The 17,390-nt window shown below is 42.1% G+C and overlaps 1 protein-coding gene across 1 annotated transcript in view; it reads left to right on the forward strand.

The window, feature by feature from the left end:
- The window catches only part of ADAMTS17 (ADAM metallopeptidase with thrombospondin type 1 motif 17), a 193,505-nt gene that overhangs the window by 133,386 nt on the left and 42,729 nt on the right, over positions 1-17,390 (forward strand). Inside the window, exon 16 of the mRNA XM_074837324.1 lies at positions 15,384-15,541. Coding sequence (XP_074693425.1) covers positions 15,384-15,541 — 158 coding nt within the window. The remainder of the gene's footprint in view (positions 1-15,383; positions 15,542-17,390) is intronic.

Consider the following 17,390-nt stretch of genomic DNA (forward strand, 5'->3'; position numbering starts at 1 on the left):
CTGTATTGCGCTTCTGAGAAACCTGTTATCACACATCCTAATCAGGCAAAGGGAGGGAAAGACAGATTCAGGAACTGCAAGCTGCTCCAAGAGAAGGGAATTGTCCAGACAGAATTATTTCACATTTAGTGAATACAGAATTGCTATTTCTGTATGGAGAAATACCTTCAACACATGCTACTCCAGGACTGAATGACACAAAGATTCCCTTTAAGCACACACTTCAATTCTGTTTAGTTACTAGAGCACTAAAGCCACACCAGTGCTTAGCAGCTTCCTTTAATCAAGGTCTCAGCACTGAAGTCTGAGGCTGCGATTTTGCTTATTGACCTCTTCCTCTGCACCCTCCTCCTCCTTATCTGTGGAGCCAGCTGTGATCTGTCACTTCCTCTGAGATGCAGGTAGGATTTCCCACCAGCACCCCATCTTTCTGGAGCACATTTGTGCTGTTGCATTGCTAGGCCAACCTGTTGAATGATTTCCTGCATTACTGCCTTCAACTCTTTTGTCCCAGTTATTTTCTACCTACTTACGTCAAGGCATTTGCATTTGATGCAAATGGTGGGAAAAGTTTCTCATTTCCCTTGAAAAAAACTATTCTCCATTTCTATAGCGGATTTTGTAGCTGTTCGTGAACTTCTTAATTGCTCCTGAAAAGTAACTATCTTTTATCTTTTCCAATGAGGCTACAAAACATCTTGTGCAGATAAGTAAGAAATTTCTGGGTCACTGCCAGGAGGTTGCACCCGTTTCCAACTAGACAGACTGCTTGAGGGTGATAACTTTACAAGACTGTAGGAACAGAACAGTTTCAGTCTTAACTGGTTGTCTGGCTGCCAGGACACTACAGGAGGCTTTCACCCCCAGCGCCCTGTAACCTAATAAGAAGAGATGGCTGACTGAATTGTGGTCAGTGTTCAAGCATTTATTGATCCTTATTCTTTGCTAATCATCTCAGAAGCGCAAATCTGTCAAAATGTTGCTTTGTCAATGCAATGTTTCCAGCTTTACCCATCCTACATAATCTATAGGATAATTGTTTTTACAATTATAATCTCATAAACATTTATTAGGTGTTTTAATTTATTAATTTTAAAGGGAATTAAATTTTATGTGAGAATAGTTTTAAAAAGTGATATCCATGATATGCCAAACAATCTTCTTCCAGGCTGAAAATCATCTTTGCTTTTTATTTTCCTAAATTATGCTCTTTTAATGAGCATCCTAGCCTATGAAAATGGAAAGAATATTTACAGTCTTTCAATTGTTCACTGTTCATGTTTTCCTGCTTTTGGATTTCTTCTATGTTAGACACTGAAAACAGACTTGTTGGTTTCACTTTCGTTCCCAGCCCTGATTCTACAAACATTTTATGCATTGTGAGTTACTCCCATCAGTTTTTATTCATATACTGCTGTTTTGCAGAATCAGGTCCTCAGGTTAACTTACTGAATCTCATGAAGTAGGCAAAGCTCCAGAGTTGGGTCTGAGTTATCACAAGTGAACATGAGGTTACTCAAGAAAAAAATTGGCTTTTTTTCTTTAAATTGACATTTAAGCAAAAATGTACAAAAATCTGTCAGAAGTTGGGGCAAAGGAGAATACACAATATGACTACAGTAACAGATTCAGGGTTTGGATGTGTAACAGATTGCACAGGTCAGTGGCAAATCCCCACAAACTTGTTACGATCCAAGTCTAGGCCAACACAGTGAGTCAAGTATGCTGATTTATTATTTCAGAAGAGAATAGACTTCAAACATGAAGATATTAATTGTTTTGCAGTGGTATCTGTTTTGGGAATTGCAGCTGCAACCTTTGGGCCAGATCCTTAGCTGCTCTGCACATGGGACTCTGTTGACTGCAGGATTGGGCCCTATAAATCCTGTGATTGCAAATTATGTTGTCAAGCCCTGTAAACTGAACTAAATCCGTGCCAACTCCTTTCTGTTTCTTAGTAACCAATAGTCATTGTAAGAAGGTTTCCACATGTGTGATGGCAAAGGCAAAGGCTGTTCCCAAGTGTTTCTCGTGTAAGATACTTGAATGCTGTTTGCAGTGTCAGTGGGTGTTGGTGACATCCTTTGGTGTTGGTTCTTTGTCTTCTTTTGGTTGGATTAGATGGCGAGTTTGGTATCAAAAGCCATGGATAAACTTCAAGTCCTTTTACTATTTAGCCTGGTTTGTCAAAGATATCAAGATATCCTTTCCTTTTAGAAAATCTGTCTGCATGAAAGCAAGCCAAATTTTCATTAACCAAGTAAAAAGAACCAGGCCTATTTCTTTTTTTTCCAACCTTAATGGCACAGATAAGTGTCTGCCACTCTGGTGGGGCACAATGGTGGAACATTCAAAGTGCCTTATAGGAGGTCCAGCAGTTCAGATCTTGCCACCTGTGATCCAGGGTGATCCAGCTGGCAGTGGATTCCATTTGTCCTTTGGGAAGGAGGTCAGAAGCCTTTATTTGTGATGCTAAACATCACATACACTTGTGTGCAGCTGGCTGTCTTCAGTAGGCCAACTGAATGCACTGTTTAGACTGAGGTTTACTTTTGACTGGCAGAGCGCCCCGTACCTATTTCTACAAAATAATTTTTCAAAAACAAACACAGACTTGTTCTGAAGTCTGTCTCTGTCTCCCTGCCACTGTACAGGGGACCTGGAAATAAAGGACAGCTCTTTGGCTGGGTCTGTTGGGTAGTTGATTTATTTTCATTGCTGGCCTTTGCTTGTGATCCAAAAGAAGGACCACAGACATTTGGATTTTTTTAATGGCAGAACAAACTAGGGTGAGATATGCCAGTCGTATCATTTGGGGAAATGAAGAGTGTATCTTTGCTAGCAATTTTTCGTTTTAGGATGGTGGAAAAACAAGCTTTTTATTGTGTACACTACTTTTCCAGGACATATTTAAAAGAAAGAAAGGATATTTGAACGGTAGTGCTGTAGCGCTGGCTAGGAGCATCCTTAGCCAGCACAAGAAACTCTTTTTTCTCTGAAGGGTGTACATCTAAAGGATGAGAAAATAGAGCCCTAGGGCTAACTCTGGGATGTCTTACAAGGGTTTAAGCAGAACATGCAAGTTAGAAATCCCGGCAAACAGCTTCACAGCAATAGTAGGAGGCTTTGAAATCTATCCATGGCTCTCCAGTGAAATGATTTTCTTCCAAATGAGCTATCCCATGGCTGGAAGTGGACAGGTGCCGATGGAGGAACTACTCTCAAGCTAACAGCAAGTGCGAATCAGCACAACTATTCAGAAAACGGACATGTAGTTACCATGTATTTCCACTCCACTGCAATGACTAGCACTCAGCAAAAGATGCAAGGTGGTCATGGAAACAGATGCCCAACTGGTGCTTATCCCTAAAATATTACGGAAGCTGTGCTGGCCATGACCAGCAGGTAGGCAGGGCAGTCTGATTTCCTTGGCTTCTACCCCAAGATCTTTGTTCAAAGCACTTTTGGGAAGTTTGCTAATGGGATGAGCACTGTTGACTTTCTCACACCTAATTTTCATGTGTGTACAGGGATAAGGTACACTGCCCAGAGATTAGTACTTTCAGCCATGGGATAATTTTTCCTTTACCTTGGAGTCTGTCTTTCACTGCAATGTGAACCAGGAGAACAGTTTTGTAGTAGATCAGTGACGTTCTGAAAATCACACTAAACTTTCTGTTCTTTCTGGGAATAATAACAATGGCTAACAATGGATTTTCCTGTGTGAGCTGCTTTCCTCTTGCAAATCTCTCCAGCATTTAAATGAAGATACAGTAGCCACTGTTCACATATTAATCTCCTTGATGACAAAGCCACCTCTTTGTTCTGGTGTCTCTCCTAATACGAGTTACACCATATAATTTGTATCTAGGATTTGCTTCAATCACAGTCTTACATTCCTGAGACACTGATGTAATGCAGATTATCCAGAAAGATTGGTGCGTGCCAAAGTAACTGTTCCCAAGGTGGAGTATACTACATACAGCACTATAAATTATCAAATAATGAAGTTCTCCTGTTGTACTTTCAAAGCTTCATCTTAACAGGCTGATTTATGGGTGAAATTACTAGAAATACTGCCTGATAGTTGCCAAATCTCATCAGTCTTTAACCAGTTCCTCATTTAAAGCAGAACTTTAAGCCCAACCTTGCAAACCCCTGCATTGCAGACAATTATGTTAAGACCTAACAGATCTTTGAGAGTCCTTGACTCAGGGCCAACTCTGAGACTTAGTGTCTTACTAGCTGACACTTGATAATCTTTCTGGCAATCTGCAGTTACAGTTTGCTTAATAAAATGTGCCTGAAAAACAATGGAGGTGTTTTCTGGTGCAGTTAACTCAAAGATCAGGAATATTCTGTGACCAAAAGCCTCGCATTAGCTCTAAGGACCAGACTGGAGTGGTGGTAGTGACCTGAGTTTGTACTTGTGGCAAATTTGCATGGATGTTATATAGTATGTTTGCAATAGGATTTGACCACTAACTCACACAATGTTGCTGGGAATAATGAATGAGAGTCTCAAGATGGTCCCAGTGGGACATGCCCAAGAATTCTGCTTCATCTCTGAAAGGACAGGTCAGATCCATACAACTGCAAAGTGGTTCACAGTTCACTAACAGAAGAGTAAAGGTCAGCAGTCAGGTTTGTGCCACATGATCTTGGTGGGTTAGTACATTATGTTTCTTCTTATTCAGGAGCTGTGAATGCAACCTCCCAAAGCCATCAATCAGGATTAGAAATTATATGAGAAGAAAAATCTGGTATAAGACCAAACTAAACAGTCTCCAGAACTAATACGCTATTAATAGCTTACACTCCACTATTTACTATTGTAAAAAGTAACATAAAAGTCAGCTTTTCCACGTGGTGTTTCTCTCATGGCACAGTGATGAAATGAGAGTGTATTTATGGCACTAGCTGAACCTCAAGCACAGCTCACTCACCTCTGAAGCAGTATGACACACTCCTGGCTGCAGCTAGGTCAGGGACGGATCCAAAGTTCACTGAAGTTAGTGACTGGCTTTCCACTAAATTCAGTGTAACTTTGTATCCAACCTCTGCATGATTTAGCTCTAGGCATTTGTATCGGCATTGTGATTTAAAAAACAAATAAGTAAATAGTCCCTCTGTAGGTATGTAAAATTACCTGAAACTTGGGCATGTTCCAAACTGGCTTCCTAACAGGGGTGTTCAGGTGTGTCACAGGGCCTGTTTCCCCGTGATGGACTGTCATTAATCACACCTTTGCTGTGTGCTCACGTCTGGTGGTAACTGTCGGTTGGGTTTATATGCAGATGCATGGGGTGCAGTGAGGATGGTTGATTTCTGAAACACTCTGTTTTGACTGTAATTTGGTATCTCAGCTGATGAAAAACCAACTCCTGGCTTTTCTTCCTGAAAAAACTTCCTGAATTTTATTCAATGTTTTGAATAAAATGCAACATCTGTTTGCTCTGATTTCAGAACAGATTTCAGAACAGATTTCAGTATTGCCTTAAAAAAATTGACCCTGGAAGTAATGATTTTTTCCCAGTGAAACCCACTCTGTAATAGCAGATGGGAGAGCCGCTGCTCTGGCTTCTGTACACAGACATGGTTTGCAGCTCTGCTGTCCCTCTTTCTATTTTTTCTGCAAGGGATGACTGACTGTTTCTGAAATATCCTGAGTGTGGGAGAAGTAAGGGGGAACAAGTGCAAAAAGAACTAAGCTGAAGGGTCAAATGGAAAGTCAGATACAATGATCAGGGAGAGAGGGAGTGTATCTGGCCCAAATCAGCTATCCACCCAACGCACCTCATGAAATCCCAGAGCTCCAGCCTTATTCATAGCACAGCAAAAGGGCTGGCCACTCTGCTGGTTCAGACAGGTAGAAGTGAATCCGCAGTTTGAGATTCAAAATCCCCATCTGTCTCACTCCATGTCATAGTGGTAAGAGAATCACTTAGTCCTGGGATGCACAAGGCTGTCAGTATCCTCCTTTGAGGCCCCCCTGTATCAGCGTAGCAGAAGCATGGCCATTCAGCTGCACTTGTCCCTAAAATAGCTCCCCAAACATTGCTGAATGCTAGAGGAGTCACTGCTCCTCATGCCAGCGCTTCTCCAACCCATTACTCTAGACTGCCCACAATTTCCATAAAGGCAGGGCTGACACAGAACGGTTTCACACAGCCTTTAAAGCAAAAAAGGGCATGAGGGAACATACAGGATAAGCTACTTAACATCTACAAGAAAGGGGAGAGCAATAACCCAAAAGAGGTGCCAAGTTATACACTGCAAAGTAAACTGGGTGGCCAATTAGAAGGAATCAAGTCATGGTTGTGATGAGATTAGTGTCATTTACAAGGGCCTGATTCAAAGTCCAATGAAGCCAGTGGAAAAACTCTGCCTGGCTCCCAGACCTTTGAAATGGGCCTTAATGTTCCTCAGTTTTATAGTTTAAAGGCACCTCTTCCACCCCATGGAACAAGTCCGTAACTCCACATGGCTCCATGGTGGGGGAAAATAGGCTACATTTCCTCGTAGCTCCTAATTATTCTTACTGTAATTCTGTTAGTCAAAAGTGGTATAATTGTGTCATATTGCTGGTTGTTAAAGGAAGCATGAAAAGGCCAAGGGAGTTTCAGAAAGATAAAAACCAAGAGAATTCTATAAAAATATGATGGGGTGCTGTAAAAACTTCTCTACCATGTCAAATGCTCAGATGGTCTAATTTGGCATGTGTGTCTGCTGGCAGTGTTTACAGGTGACTGGTGGTCAGTCCTTGAGAAACTTTCAGCTCTGTTGTTGCATTAAATCTGAGCTGTGGAATTCTGTTTAGCAGCCCGATGCAAGGAGACCGTGACCATTATATCCTCCAGAACTTTTGTGTAAAGCTGAAGTGTAAGTGAGAAAACATTTTTTCCCCCTGCTTGTCCCACTAATTCCTGCTGTTTAGTTCTAGCATCATCAAAATGTTTTGTGGAGGTGAATCCTTTCTGATACTAATCACAGCCTTGAGCAAGGCTTTTTTCAGAGGGGAAAGCAGGAGTATCTACTGGAAACTTCATTTCAAGTCACAGATGTCTGTTCTGTGATGTGCAGTGTTGCTCCTGACAGTGACACTTTGCATCCTCTCAGGAACAGTCCTCATGTATCCCTGCCAGTACCGCAGGAGAGACAGGGTGATTCGAAGGGAGAAAATCTAATTAGGCCCAAGCACAAGCCTTAAGTCACAATTAAGCAGCACACGTGCATTTCTCTCCCTCTTCTCAGGCTGAAATGTTAGTCATAACCATGGCATGTCACAGCAGTGGAACTTGGCTGCCAATACAGGGATCTCATCTGAAGTGTTTCCCACCCATTCCCCAACCTGGACAGGAGTTGATTTTTTCATGGTGAGATACTGGATGATTTCTGCCGCTGGCTGGCTGTGGCATGCTCTCATCCATCTCCTTTTTTTTTTGCCATAGGTTACATCGAAGCAGCTGTGATCCCTGCAGGTGCCCGGCGGATCAGAGTGGTTGAGGATAAACCTGCTCACAGTTTTCTGGGTAAAAAGACAAAAGAAAAAAACGTTTTGATTCAAAACTCAGCTCTGTTTTCTGTTAAAATGACCCCTCTGTAAATGACCTGTAAGATGATACGTTTGTTGATTTCATTCTTGCTGCAATCTCTCTCTGCTTTCGTGGCTTGGTTTTATGATGTTTGCTTGATGTGATAGTATGTGACACTTACGGGCCCTGTGCAACCTGAAAGGACCAGAGAATACTTCTATACAGGCAGAAGAGTTCCTGAACAGAACTTGGCAGTGGGTTGAACATAGCTGCCAGGAGCATGCAACATTTTGGGAGGGAGGGGAAAAGAGAACAGCGCATTTAGAGAAAGGAATGACAGAGATACAGATAGGAAGGTGCCCAGCTCAGACTGAAGCAGAGGCAGGACAGGGCAGCTGATACCCCTCAATAACCTGACTGTGAGGTGCCTGTGCCATTTCCTGCAGCAGCAGGTTTTCACTTGATGCTGTACCCAAGACCTGATCCTTCACTCTGAGATGGGCTAGCTGAAGCCTCTAGTCCACTTGCCTCTATTTTCTCAGGCCAAACAATTTGTTTAATCCTCTTCTCATTTCTACTTCTGTGTTCCTTTTGAGGAGAACAGGCTTCCTCTCCTCTTTTCCCTGCTAGAAACAAAGTTTTAGATGTGGGTGATGGGTCAGATTCGTATGTGAGGCTGTGGTAGGGCAATGTCTGTCAACAAACTTGCTGTCCAGCAAAGACTGAAAGGGCATTTGTAAGATGCAACTGGTCAGCTACCACATACATCTGTCAGTCTGGTCTTCTGCCTCTTCTCTCCAATGTTAGGGGTGTTTCTTTTTGTGTCATTACTATGCAAGAGATGAAGGGCTTTATCTCCCATCTACTTCTAGGGAGAGCAAGTCACAGAAATGCTAATGCCCCAGTGCCCTGAATTCACACAGGAAGCCTGTGGCAGAGCAGGGAGTTGAAGGAAAATCGTCCAAGGCCCGAAAGAACACGCAGCACATTGAAACATCCTTTGCACACTCAGAGCTGCATGGCCATGCATAAATGGGGGAATTCTTCTGTCTCTCTGAAGTTCTTTACGCTGTGTGGGAAAACAAAAGGATAAGAGAAAATTCCAAACTTCCTCCTTTGTTCAGTGAACTTTTGCAGCTTATAGGTCCCTGCATTGTCAAAATCCAAGCTCTTCTTGCTGTTGATGAGCTCATTAACACATGATTTTTGTCATTCCATATCAAACAGTGTTTCAGCCCTTCCACATGCTGATATTCTCATTGCAGTGGTTGGAACAGATGCATGTTCCAGCTGTCCCTTAACTTGGGAAGTATTAGGCACTGTTTTCACTTATGCATGTTCTGGTTCTCCCAAAGTGAGATTCTTAGAGTGGAAACACTGCAAGGTTTTAGGATAGAAAAGCACTCTGAAAGAGGGAATTGCTTCCAGAGGTGTATCAAGCCTGTGGTAGGAACTCTGAGAGGATTACAAAGCTTGTTGCTCTCTGTTTTGCGGAAGAGAAAACAGAGGTGTTGCAACTTGCTCACGACTATGCAGGGAGTCAGTAGCAAAGCTCAGACTAGGACCCTTGGTTTCTGATTTCCATGTCTTTTACTTATAGTCCTCCATCTTCACAGCCAAAAGGAGATGTTAATATCCAGTACTGGGATATAGGATGTCACTGAAAGCGTTTACATAGTGATTGTGTTTTAGGATTTCAGATCTAGTGCCGTTGGCTTTCTGTCTTAAGGTGCTACCAAAGTTAGCAATATCACTAGGAAAGATGCTTTAGTTCTCTGGCTTTCATTCTAGATTCAGGGGGGAGAAAAGAGGGCAAATCATGTCATTCAGCTGCCCTTAGGTCAAAAGCATTGGTGTTTGTGCCATTTCTTGGTAGGAAGCACATATCACTACTGCTACTATTTCCACTTACGCTGCAGCCAACTTGCTGGGAGAGGATTACGCCTACACGTAAGATGTTTGACATAGCAAAGCACTGGTGGAACAATGAGACCCAGTGTTTCCTTGGGTTTTGCAAATACTCTGCCTTCTGGAAGCCAGCCTTTCTGTTTGTCTTGGTGGAATTTGCACAGGGTATTTGTCCGGGGCTTGGTCTTTGGCAGATAACTGCAGCACTGAGAGTCTTATGTGGAGCTAACGACTGCCCTTCATTGTGACCACGTAACCTTAACTAAAGCAGATATTTCCCCACTGCGTGGTGAAGATTAGGATTGCATATGTTTGAGAGCAAGACCTGACCTTGTGTGCATCACATAAAGATAGATAAAAATCTGGCTAACTTAAAGTTTCTGAATGCTTTTAGCTCTTTGGTTCATGGTCAGGAGCCTGGAGAACTTCTCTAAGCTTTCCAGAGTTTTCTCTTTCAAGGAACACTGGACACAAAGAAAAGATACTCAGTGTCCTCCTAACCTAAGTTGAAGAGTAGCAGCAGGAGTGTTCCAATAGGACCAAGAAGATGACCAAGAAAACAAAATCCAATCACTCTGATAGGCCTCATATTGCATTGTAAATCCACGTCTGAATATCGAAGGTTTTTCTATTTCTATTACACTGACAAAGTTGAGTCCAATCAGGTCCTATTTCCACTCAGAACCGGGTACAGCACTTTGGAAATGAGTCCAGCATAATTTGGAATCATTATTCCATGTGCTGGGAGCAGCGCCTGAAGAATTTCCCTCCACCTACGGGCAAGCCACGCTGGCTACCTTGGCTGGCTGTAACACTTAAAAACCACCTTGAACAGGAAATGCCTCGGCAGTTTGTGTCCACAGGCTGGGAAGCAAGCTGGAGGGACCCAAGGTGGAAATAAAGATCTGACTAGATGCCAGGTTTAGAAATAGGTTGGTCAGTTCCTGTCTTCTAGCCAACAAGAGAAAAAGAAGTTACGGGTTGTTGCTGGGGTTCCTTTTTCTTTTGCTCTTCTACTGTACAACTTTGAGCCAGAAGAAGGTTGGAGATGTAACAGTGGATTCTTGCTACTGCCTAAATACACTCACAGTGGGGAGAAGAGAAAGAACTCTGCTTCACTACCCTATTTGAGGCATAGGGTCCCAGGAGAACTACAGCCAGCTGTCCAAGGCAGAATAAATCCTGTGGGTGCTAGCTTAAATCAGTGAGGACTGCTTGGCACACAGGGCTCACAACTGCTTTCCTGTTTCGGCTTTTCCACCACAGTCAGACAGGTTTTGTTAGAGAAGACTGTGTATATGCTGGTCTCCTCAGCTTCTGCCACTGAGCCCTCAGGAAGGTTTGGCAAGTGTTCTTTGTTGCATGTTATTCCCTAAAATGGAGGTAAAGATACTCGCTGTCTTGCAAAGTGCTTCTGCAATGCTTGGATGAAAAGCACAGCATTCAGTAAGAGCAAATATCACCTCTGGGGCTAGGCAGAGCCAGGCCTGCAATAATTGTGTGTGACAAAAGCCACTGGAGAAAGCAGTACTCTCTGTCTAAGAGACATGGAGCTTTTATAGCTGCAGCACTGATCTCTACTGATGGGGCACTTGCATGCAATGAAGACAAACAGTGGTGAAAACATTGTGGCCCAAATACTCTGCTGAGTCTCCAGTGCAATTCCTGCAATCCTCAACAAGCACCTTTGGGAACAGGGCCATTTCCAAACTCTCCATCTCCTCAATCACTAAGGGAGCGGTGCCTGCAGCAATCAAAATCAAACCTTTCTCAGAAAAGAGGTCCACAAAGTTTAAACATTTTGTCTTTCATCAGCAAGCTATCTTCCTTTGATGGTGAGCTGGAACCAAAGCACAGTTATAGTCATTCAAGCTCTTATACACTGTTTTGAGCATGTGCCGTGATATCTTTCCTAGTCAGCCATGCTGCATGGAGATAGGTCTGTCTCATCCACAGCTTTGATTAGTCATGTTCACAGCTCCTCAAGGCCAGTGTGATGGCTGCTTTGATCTGCCTGGAAGCCGCTAGGCTTTGGCAGAGGAAAGCAATCCTGCTTCAAAATTTTGTCTGAAGTTTGCAGAAGGTACTTTGTAAATCGAGGAACAAAGCAGAAAGAGAAGTAAGCCGCAGACAAGAGTTATATTGCTGTAGCGTACAAATACCAGGACATCATCATACGCCTAGTCTGTGTGCCAGAGAACTTTCCTCAGAAAAAACATTCCCCCACATACCTCCCACTCCTCCTGGGGAAACCATACCTGCAGTTTACCTTCACCCTGATTTTGGAGCCTTTAATGGGACCACGAGAGCTGTCAGGAGGGTTGTGTGCAGCAGGACAGAAAGATATTCCACCTTTCTCCAGTAACTCCCCAGCATGCAGATCCTCAGAAAGGCACACACAGATGCAGAGGACATTGTGACCTCCACCTGCTCCAGACTTCTGCAGAAGTTAGACACTACAAACGATGCTCAGTCAGTAAATTGAACGTGCCCTGAAATATTCCTGGATGCTGAGGCCAGCGGTCCTGGAGCATCTTGTGTATGGACCCTCAGCCCCCAGTGAAGGGGGGGCTGCCTGAGTACTGCTTATTGAGAAGGGACCCTGGATAGTCCTGGATCCTGACCCACTCTAGGAGTTGTTTGGGAGACTTCAAGTTGACCTGGGCCATAAGATATACTAGGGACCATTTTAACAACATAGAGGTTTGCAGGTGCCTGGGAACATGTCTGTGCACTGTACATGGAATAGTCTAAAAATAGGTTTCCACTGTGAGATGGTGCCCTGTGCTGGAATCACTTCAGGTATCTCCTTTTACTTTTGGCAGACCCTCTGTGATCTGTGGAGCCAGGCACTTGTCCTGTTGAGCCAAATAAAAAAACAGTTTTTCAGGAAACCCCCAAAGAGAAAACCAACAGGATTTCCTTCCTCTCAAACCTCATTTGAAGAAGGGGTGAACTGGTCCCTCATTTCTTGAAGGAACCTTCATTGTAATAGCTATATAAAAGGTGTTAGGCATGGCCAGCTAGAATAAAAGGAGAGTCTATGTAGAATAACCCAGTATCACTACAAACACTCCCACAGTAAATTAGACCCAACTGACAAGTAAGTCAGCTGTGTTGTGCAGTTGACAAGAAATCCAATTCCTTTTCTCCTAAGCATATTGGGCAATTATATATAGCCTAAGCACACCTAGAAGGGTTTGCTGGCTATGGGGCCTTGATCCAAAGGGATGACAATGGGAGATTTTCCTATTGACTTGAAAAGGCTTTAAGTCAGCTCCTCTTATCTTCTTGCAACACACTTAGTTAAGTGAAAGCCAAGGTTGCGTTCTTCTCTGGAAGAGAATAAAATAGGCATGAAATACTGGAGGTTAAGAAAACATCTTGTTACAGGCTTAGCCAAAAGACACAGTTAACCTTGAACTAGGGAAGCCCAGTAACACACAGGCTATTCTGTCTGTCTGTCTAATGTCAGGGCAAATTTGATCACGGTGCATGGATCTCCACAAAGGGGCCTGGGACTTTTTCTCTCCGTCAGAACAGGGTCTGCCAATTTTCTCTTCCCTCAGTGCATCACACCAACATCTGGATAACTGTGCTTCCGTTCTAACATAGAAAAGACGTAAACCTCTAAATCAACTTGCACTGACAAGTCAACAGCAATGTGATGTCCTTATGACTGGAGTTGTTTTTCAGTGTTTGAGGGATATCAGTGATCCTGATGCAATAGGTTATGCTGGAAGAAAGGACATGTTACTCCCAAGTATCTTTTCTTCTCGATATTCATCTTACAGGGCTTCCTTCTGCAGTAGAGCTTTCTACATTGTCCTTACTGACACATAGAGGCACTTCCTGGCAGGACAGACATGATCCTACAGCTCCTGGCCTTACGCATGTGTGTCCAACTCACGGACTCCAAAAGGAGGGTGGCAGTGGAAGGCTGTTCCTTGCTTGCTGATGTTTTTTATTTATGGCCTTGTTTCCATCAAACCCAGTGGTAGATAGTATCTCACCTGCTTCTGCCTTTTGAGAGCAAAGAAGATATCAGAAAGTATCCTGACCATAAGCTCAGCTTATTTCTGATGCTGGAGCTTTATAATGTCTGTCCAGTTTTTTAACTTGCAAAAAAGCCTCTGGAGTTATTCAGAACAACCTAGAGGCCACTCTAAATTATGCCTGTAGCTAGTGCTTGAAGGTTGAAATATTCTGCCCTCCAGGCTTGAGCACAAGGGCGTATTAAGCTGATGTGCCAAGTTCATGTTCTGTCCACTGAGCAGTCTCTGCTTTGTAACTTGACTTCTCTTTACGGCTGTGACAGCCACATGTTAACTTGTTCAATGTTTGCATTATGGAGCACACACAAACTCAGCAACAGCTTTACTATGCACTTGCAAATCTTTACATGTGTATCAACTCAGGGTTTGATTGATCTTTGTCTCAAGGAAAGTTTAGGAAAATACAGTTCCAAAAGCTGGTTCTGCTTGGAAACTAAAAAAAACAAACCAAAACAAAAAAAATCCCAACCAAACAAACAAAAAAACAAACCCGCAGAGTTTTCTTGCTACATTTGGAAGAAGAGTTTAGAGATAAATGATCTATGAATTTTATGTTAATGCTTGAAGATCAGAATAGGTTTTCTTATATACTGTCTGAATGAGAATCTCTGAACCCAGCTGCTGCCAGACTTTAGTCAGTCTCAGGATGGGCAGTCTACATAAAAATGTACAGATCTGGCCTATGCAAACCAGACTTTGGTTTACAGCCACTGGTGCTCTCATACTATTTCACCCCAAGTACCAGTTTTAATAGCTGTAAGAGTATAACACTGCAAGTATGTGTTTCACCAGAAGTATCTTCAGGTGATACTCAAGCAGCTACTCTGTGATATAAGATTCTTACATCTTGTCTGCCAATTTGGTATATGTGTCTGAATTTATGGTACCATCCATTTTTATAAGATTAAAATCTAAATAGTTAGATTTGAGAATAATCCATTAAGTGATCTAGGTCTTAATTTCCAATATACCAGATATTCCAAGCATGTTCATTTTACATACATGTCTACATGTTTCCCATGTAAGCTTTGACAAATAATGCTGAGATTATTCCAGGAAGAATTATGGCTCTAACTGATTGTTCTCTAATTATGCTTTCTGTTTACAATCTGCACTCTGCTCAGCTTGGATAAGGACCATGGGCTAGTAAATTTTGGGCTTTCCTAGTCAGTCACTTCTACTTTGTGGTTCTTGCTTGTGAACACAGTGCTGTAGTATTTTAGTATTACCTTCAATTCCAAATTAAATCTCTCTTCATGGAAAATCAAAGAAAAACATTTCAGTTGTACGAGCTTTCCTTTGCAAAAGCAGAGCTGTATATGTAACTGAATTCAACAATATGCCATGAGTATGTGTGGGTTTTGGACACATCCTGAAATAGGTCAAACTGTGGAAGAGTTCTGCATTTAGCCCTAAACCAGTCATATGTTTTCCAAGGACAGTGTGTAGTTATCTTTTCTTCCTTTTATTTCCTTTGTAACTCCTTCTGCACACTCTTTTTCTTCCTGTTAAATTTTCTCGCAGTGGAATGGCACAGAGAATGTCTCGAAGTTTTGAAACTGGAGAACATTGCTTATTTGGAAAGCAGAACATAATAATTTTAGGTAGTAAAACCTTAGCAAGACAAGTTTATATGACATTATTGTTACTTAATAGCAATGTTAATAAATTAGAAATGCCTTCATCAACTGAAGTACAGAATATGACCAAGTTAGAAACATTATGACGAGTCAGCTAAAAGTATACTTTTTTTTGCTTTAAACTCGTGTCCGTTACAAGGCTACTGCATCTTGTACTTCAGGTGGGCTGAGGCAGAAGCTCAATAGTCTATATTGTAATTACAAATTTGCTTACATTTCATTCCATGCTGTTTGATTCATTTCAGCTTTAAAAGATTCCAGTAAGAGATCCATTAACAGCGACTGGAAAATTGAGCTTCCTGGTGAGTTTCAGATCGCAGGCACTACTGTCCGGTACGTGCGAAGGGGTCTGTGGGAGAAAATCTCTGCCAAAGGACCAACTAAAATACCACTGCACTTGATGGTAACTTTATATCCTTTGTTTGTGTTTCTTAAGTGATGCAACCTAAAGGGTTTATATCCTAGCTGAAAGTTAAATTTTGATTGTTTGCTTCCTCACCAGAGTTTCTTAAAGGTATGCTGTAGTGCCTCTTTGCATTCTTTTGTGGCATTGCAAGGGCTGGAGAAACCCATAAATTATGCTGTATTCTGGGAGAACATGCATTGTCCCAGTAAGCTCATGTCCAGTACAGGATACTCCTGTAATGTGTCACAATGTGATAGGTCCATTCTAGAGGATGTAGGTTTCCAGGGACCTTCTTTATTTCATGGACATACCTGCTCACACACATGAAAGGATATTTGCCAAAATATCTTCTCAGCTTATGCCAGAAAGTATTCTGTATTTAAATACACTGTTCCTCTAAGAGAAGAGATGCAGATTTGGCATGTACAGATGCTACGTATGAATTTGACCCTCTGTAGTGACTTAGTTACACACAGAAATGTTCCTTGTTTTCTTTATATTTCTTTATATATATTTTTCAATTTTATGTATTTTAAGGTGTTCTTGAAAGTTTTTCCTAATGTACAACATAGTCCTTCTGTTAACCAGGCATGTCATTTTATAAACAGTCATACAGCTGCTTTATGAGAACATGAGTGAGAAGTCCACAGGGGTGAGAACAGGGTTGTAGTCCCAGTCCTGTCACTAATGGGTGATGGGGTGACTCGTGGGTCAGTCCCTTAAATTTGGTGGTAACCTTTATGTTTCTATCTGTAAGATAGCTGTAACAATGCCTGTCTCATATATGTGTTGCTAGTTGAAAGTCTACAGAAAGCTTTACAGTTTCTGTAGAAAGGTTTGCATGGAGACATAGAGTATTTTAATGTATGCAGTTTCCTGTAACTTTTTTATCCAATTACATTTTTCTATGTGCTTTTTCTTTTCCTTGTGACTTTTTGCCACATTTGTTCACTGGAGACTATCTGTAAGTGCTGCTAAAAATCAGAAGTCTCTCCCTTTCCTCACCTGAATTTTTTGGCTCGCTGGTGTTCATTGTGCAGCATTTCAGGGCTCAGTTTGAAAAGCTCAGAAGTTGCTTAAACTTTTCACACACACACAAAAAATAATAATAATACTCCACTTCGCCAGTACTTTCCCTGTGTCAAAATATGCTGCATAGGAACATGAGGTGTTTTGTCTTTGTTTTCTCAGACATATGAGTAAGTTTACCAGGTTCACATACAGATCAGTGTAAAGTTGGATTCAAAGAGGTTACTACTGAATTAGTGGTGCAGGTTTGGGCACACCAGCACCTTCCTGACTTAGCCATGTAATTCAAGGTCTGCCCGCACAAAGGATGTGTATAGAGAAGCTGCCTTCATCATCAGAAAAATCAGCTTATGCTTGACTTTAGCCTTAACACAAGTATTCCCCTCCTGAAACCAGGTCTCTGACAAAGTATCTTGAACTGTCAAGGTCTTCCTGACCTCATGTAAGAAAAAGGAATTGCACAGGTACTGTTTGTGAAGATGCTCTGCAGGGTTCCTCTGCCAGCTCTTGGGACCTTCCAGGGCATTACTTGGTTGAGGTGTACTGCAGTAAAATCTGGTAGCACAATTTTGTGAACTTCAGCATCAGTAGAGCTTTGTTTTTAAAGAAATACTCATTTCCCCTTCATTAAGGAGTAGGTAACTAACATAGGAAACTAGTGATTATGAGGTTCTCCACAAGTATCCTGTCCATATACAGACTGGCATTTTCAGCAGGTATGAGCAGAGGAAATTTTCCTTCTTCACCTTCCCCCCCAGAAATGATTAAAAAGGAGGAAAGTAAAAGTTACCAGACGATTAAAAAAACATGTGGCTTA

Source organism: Strix aluco, chromosome 12, assembly GCF_031877795.1.
Source record: "Strix aluco isolate bStrAlu1 chromosome 12, bStrAlu1.hap1, whole genome shotgun sequence".
NCBI classification, from domain to species: Eukaryota; Metazoa; Chordata; class Aves; order Strigiformes; family Strigidae; genus Strix; species Strix aluco.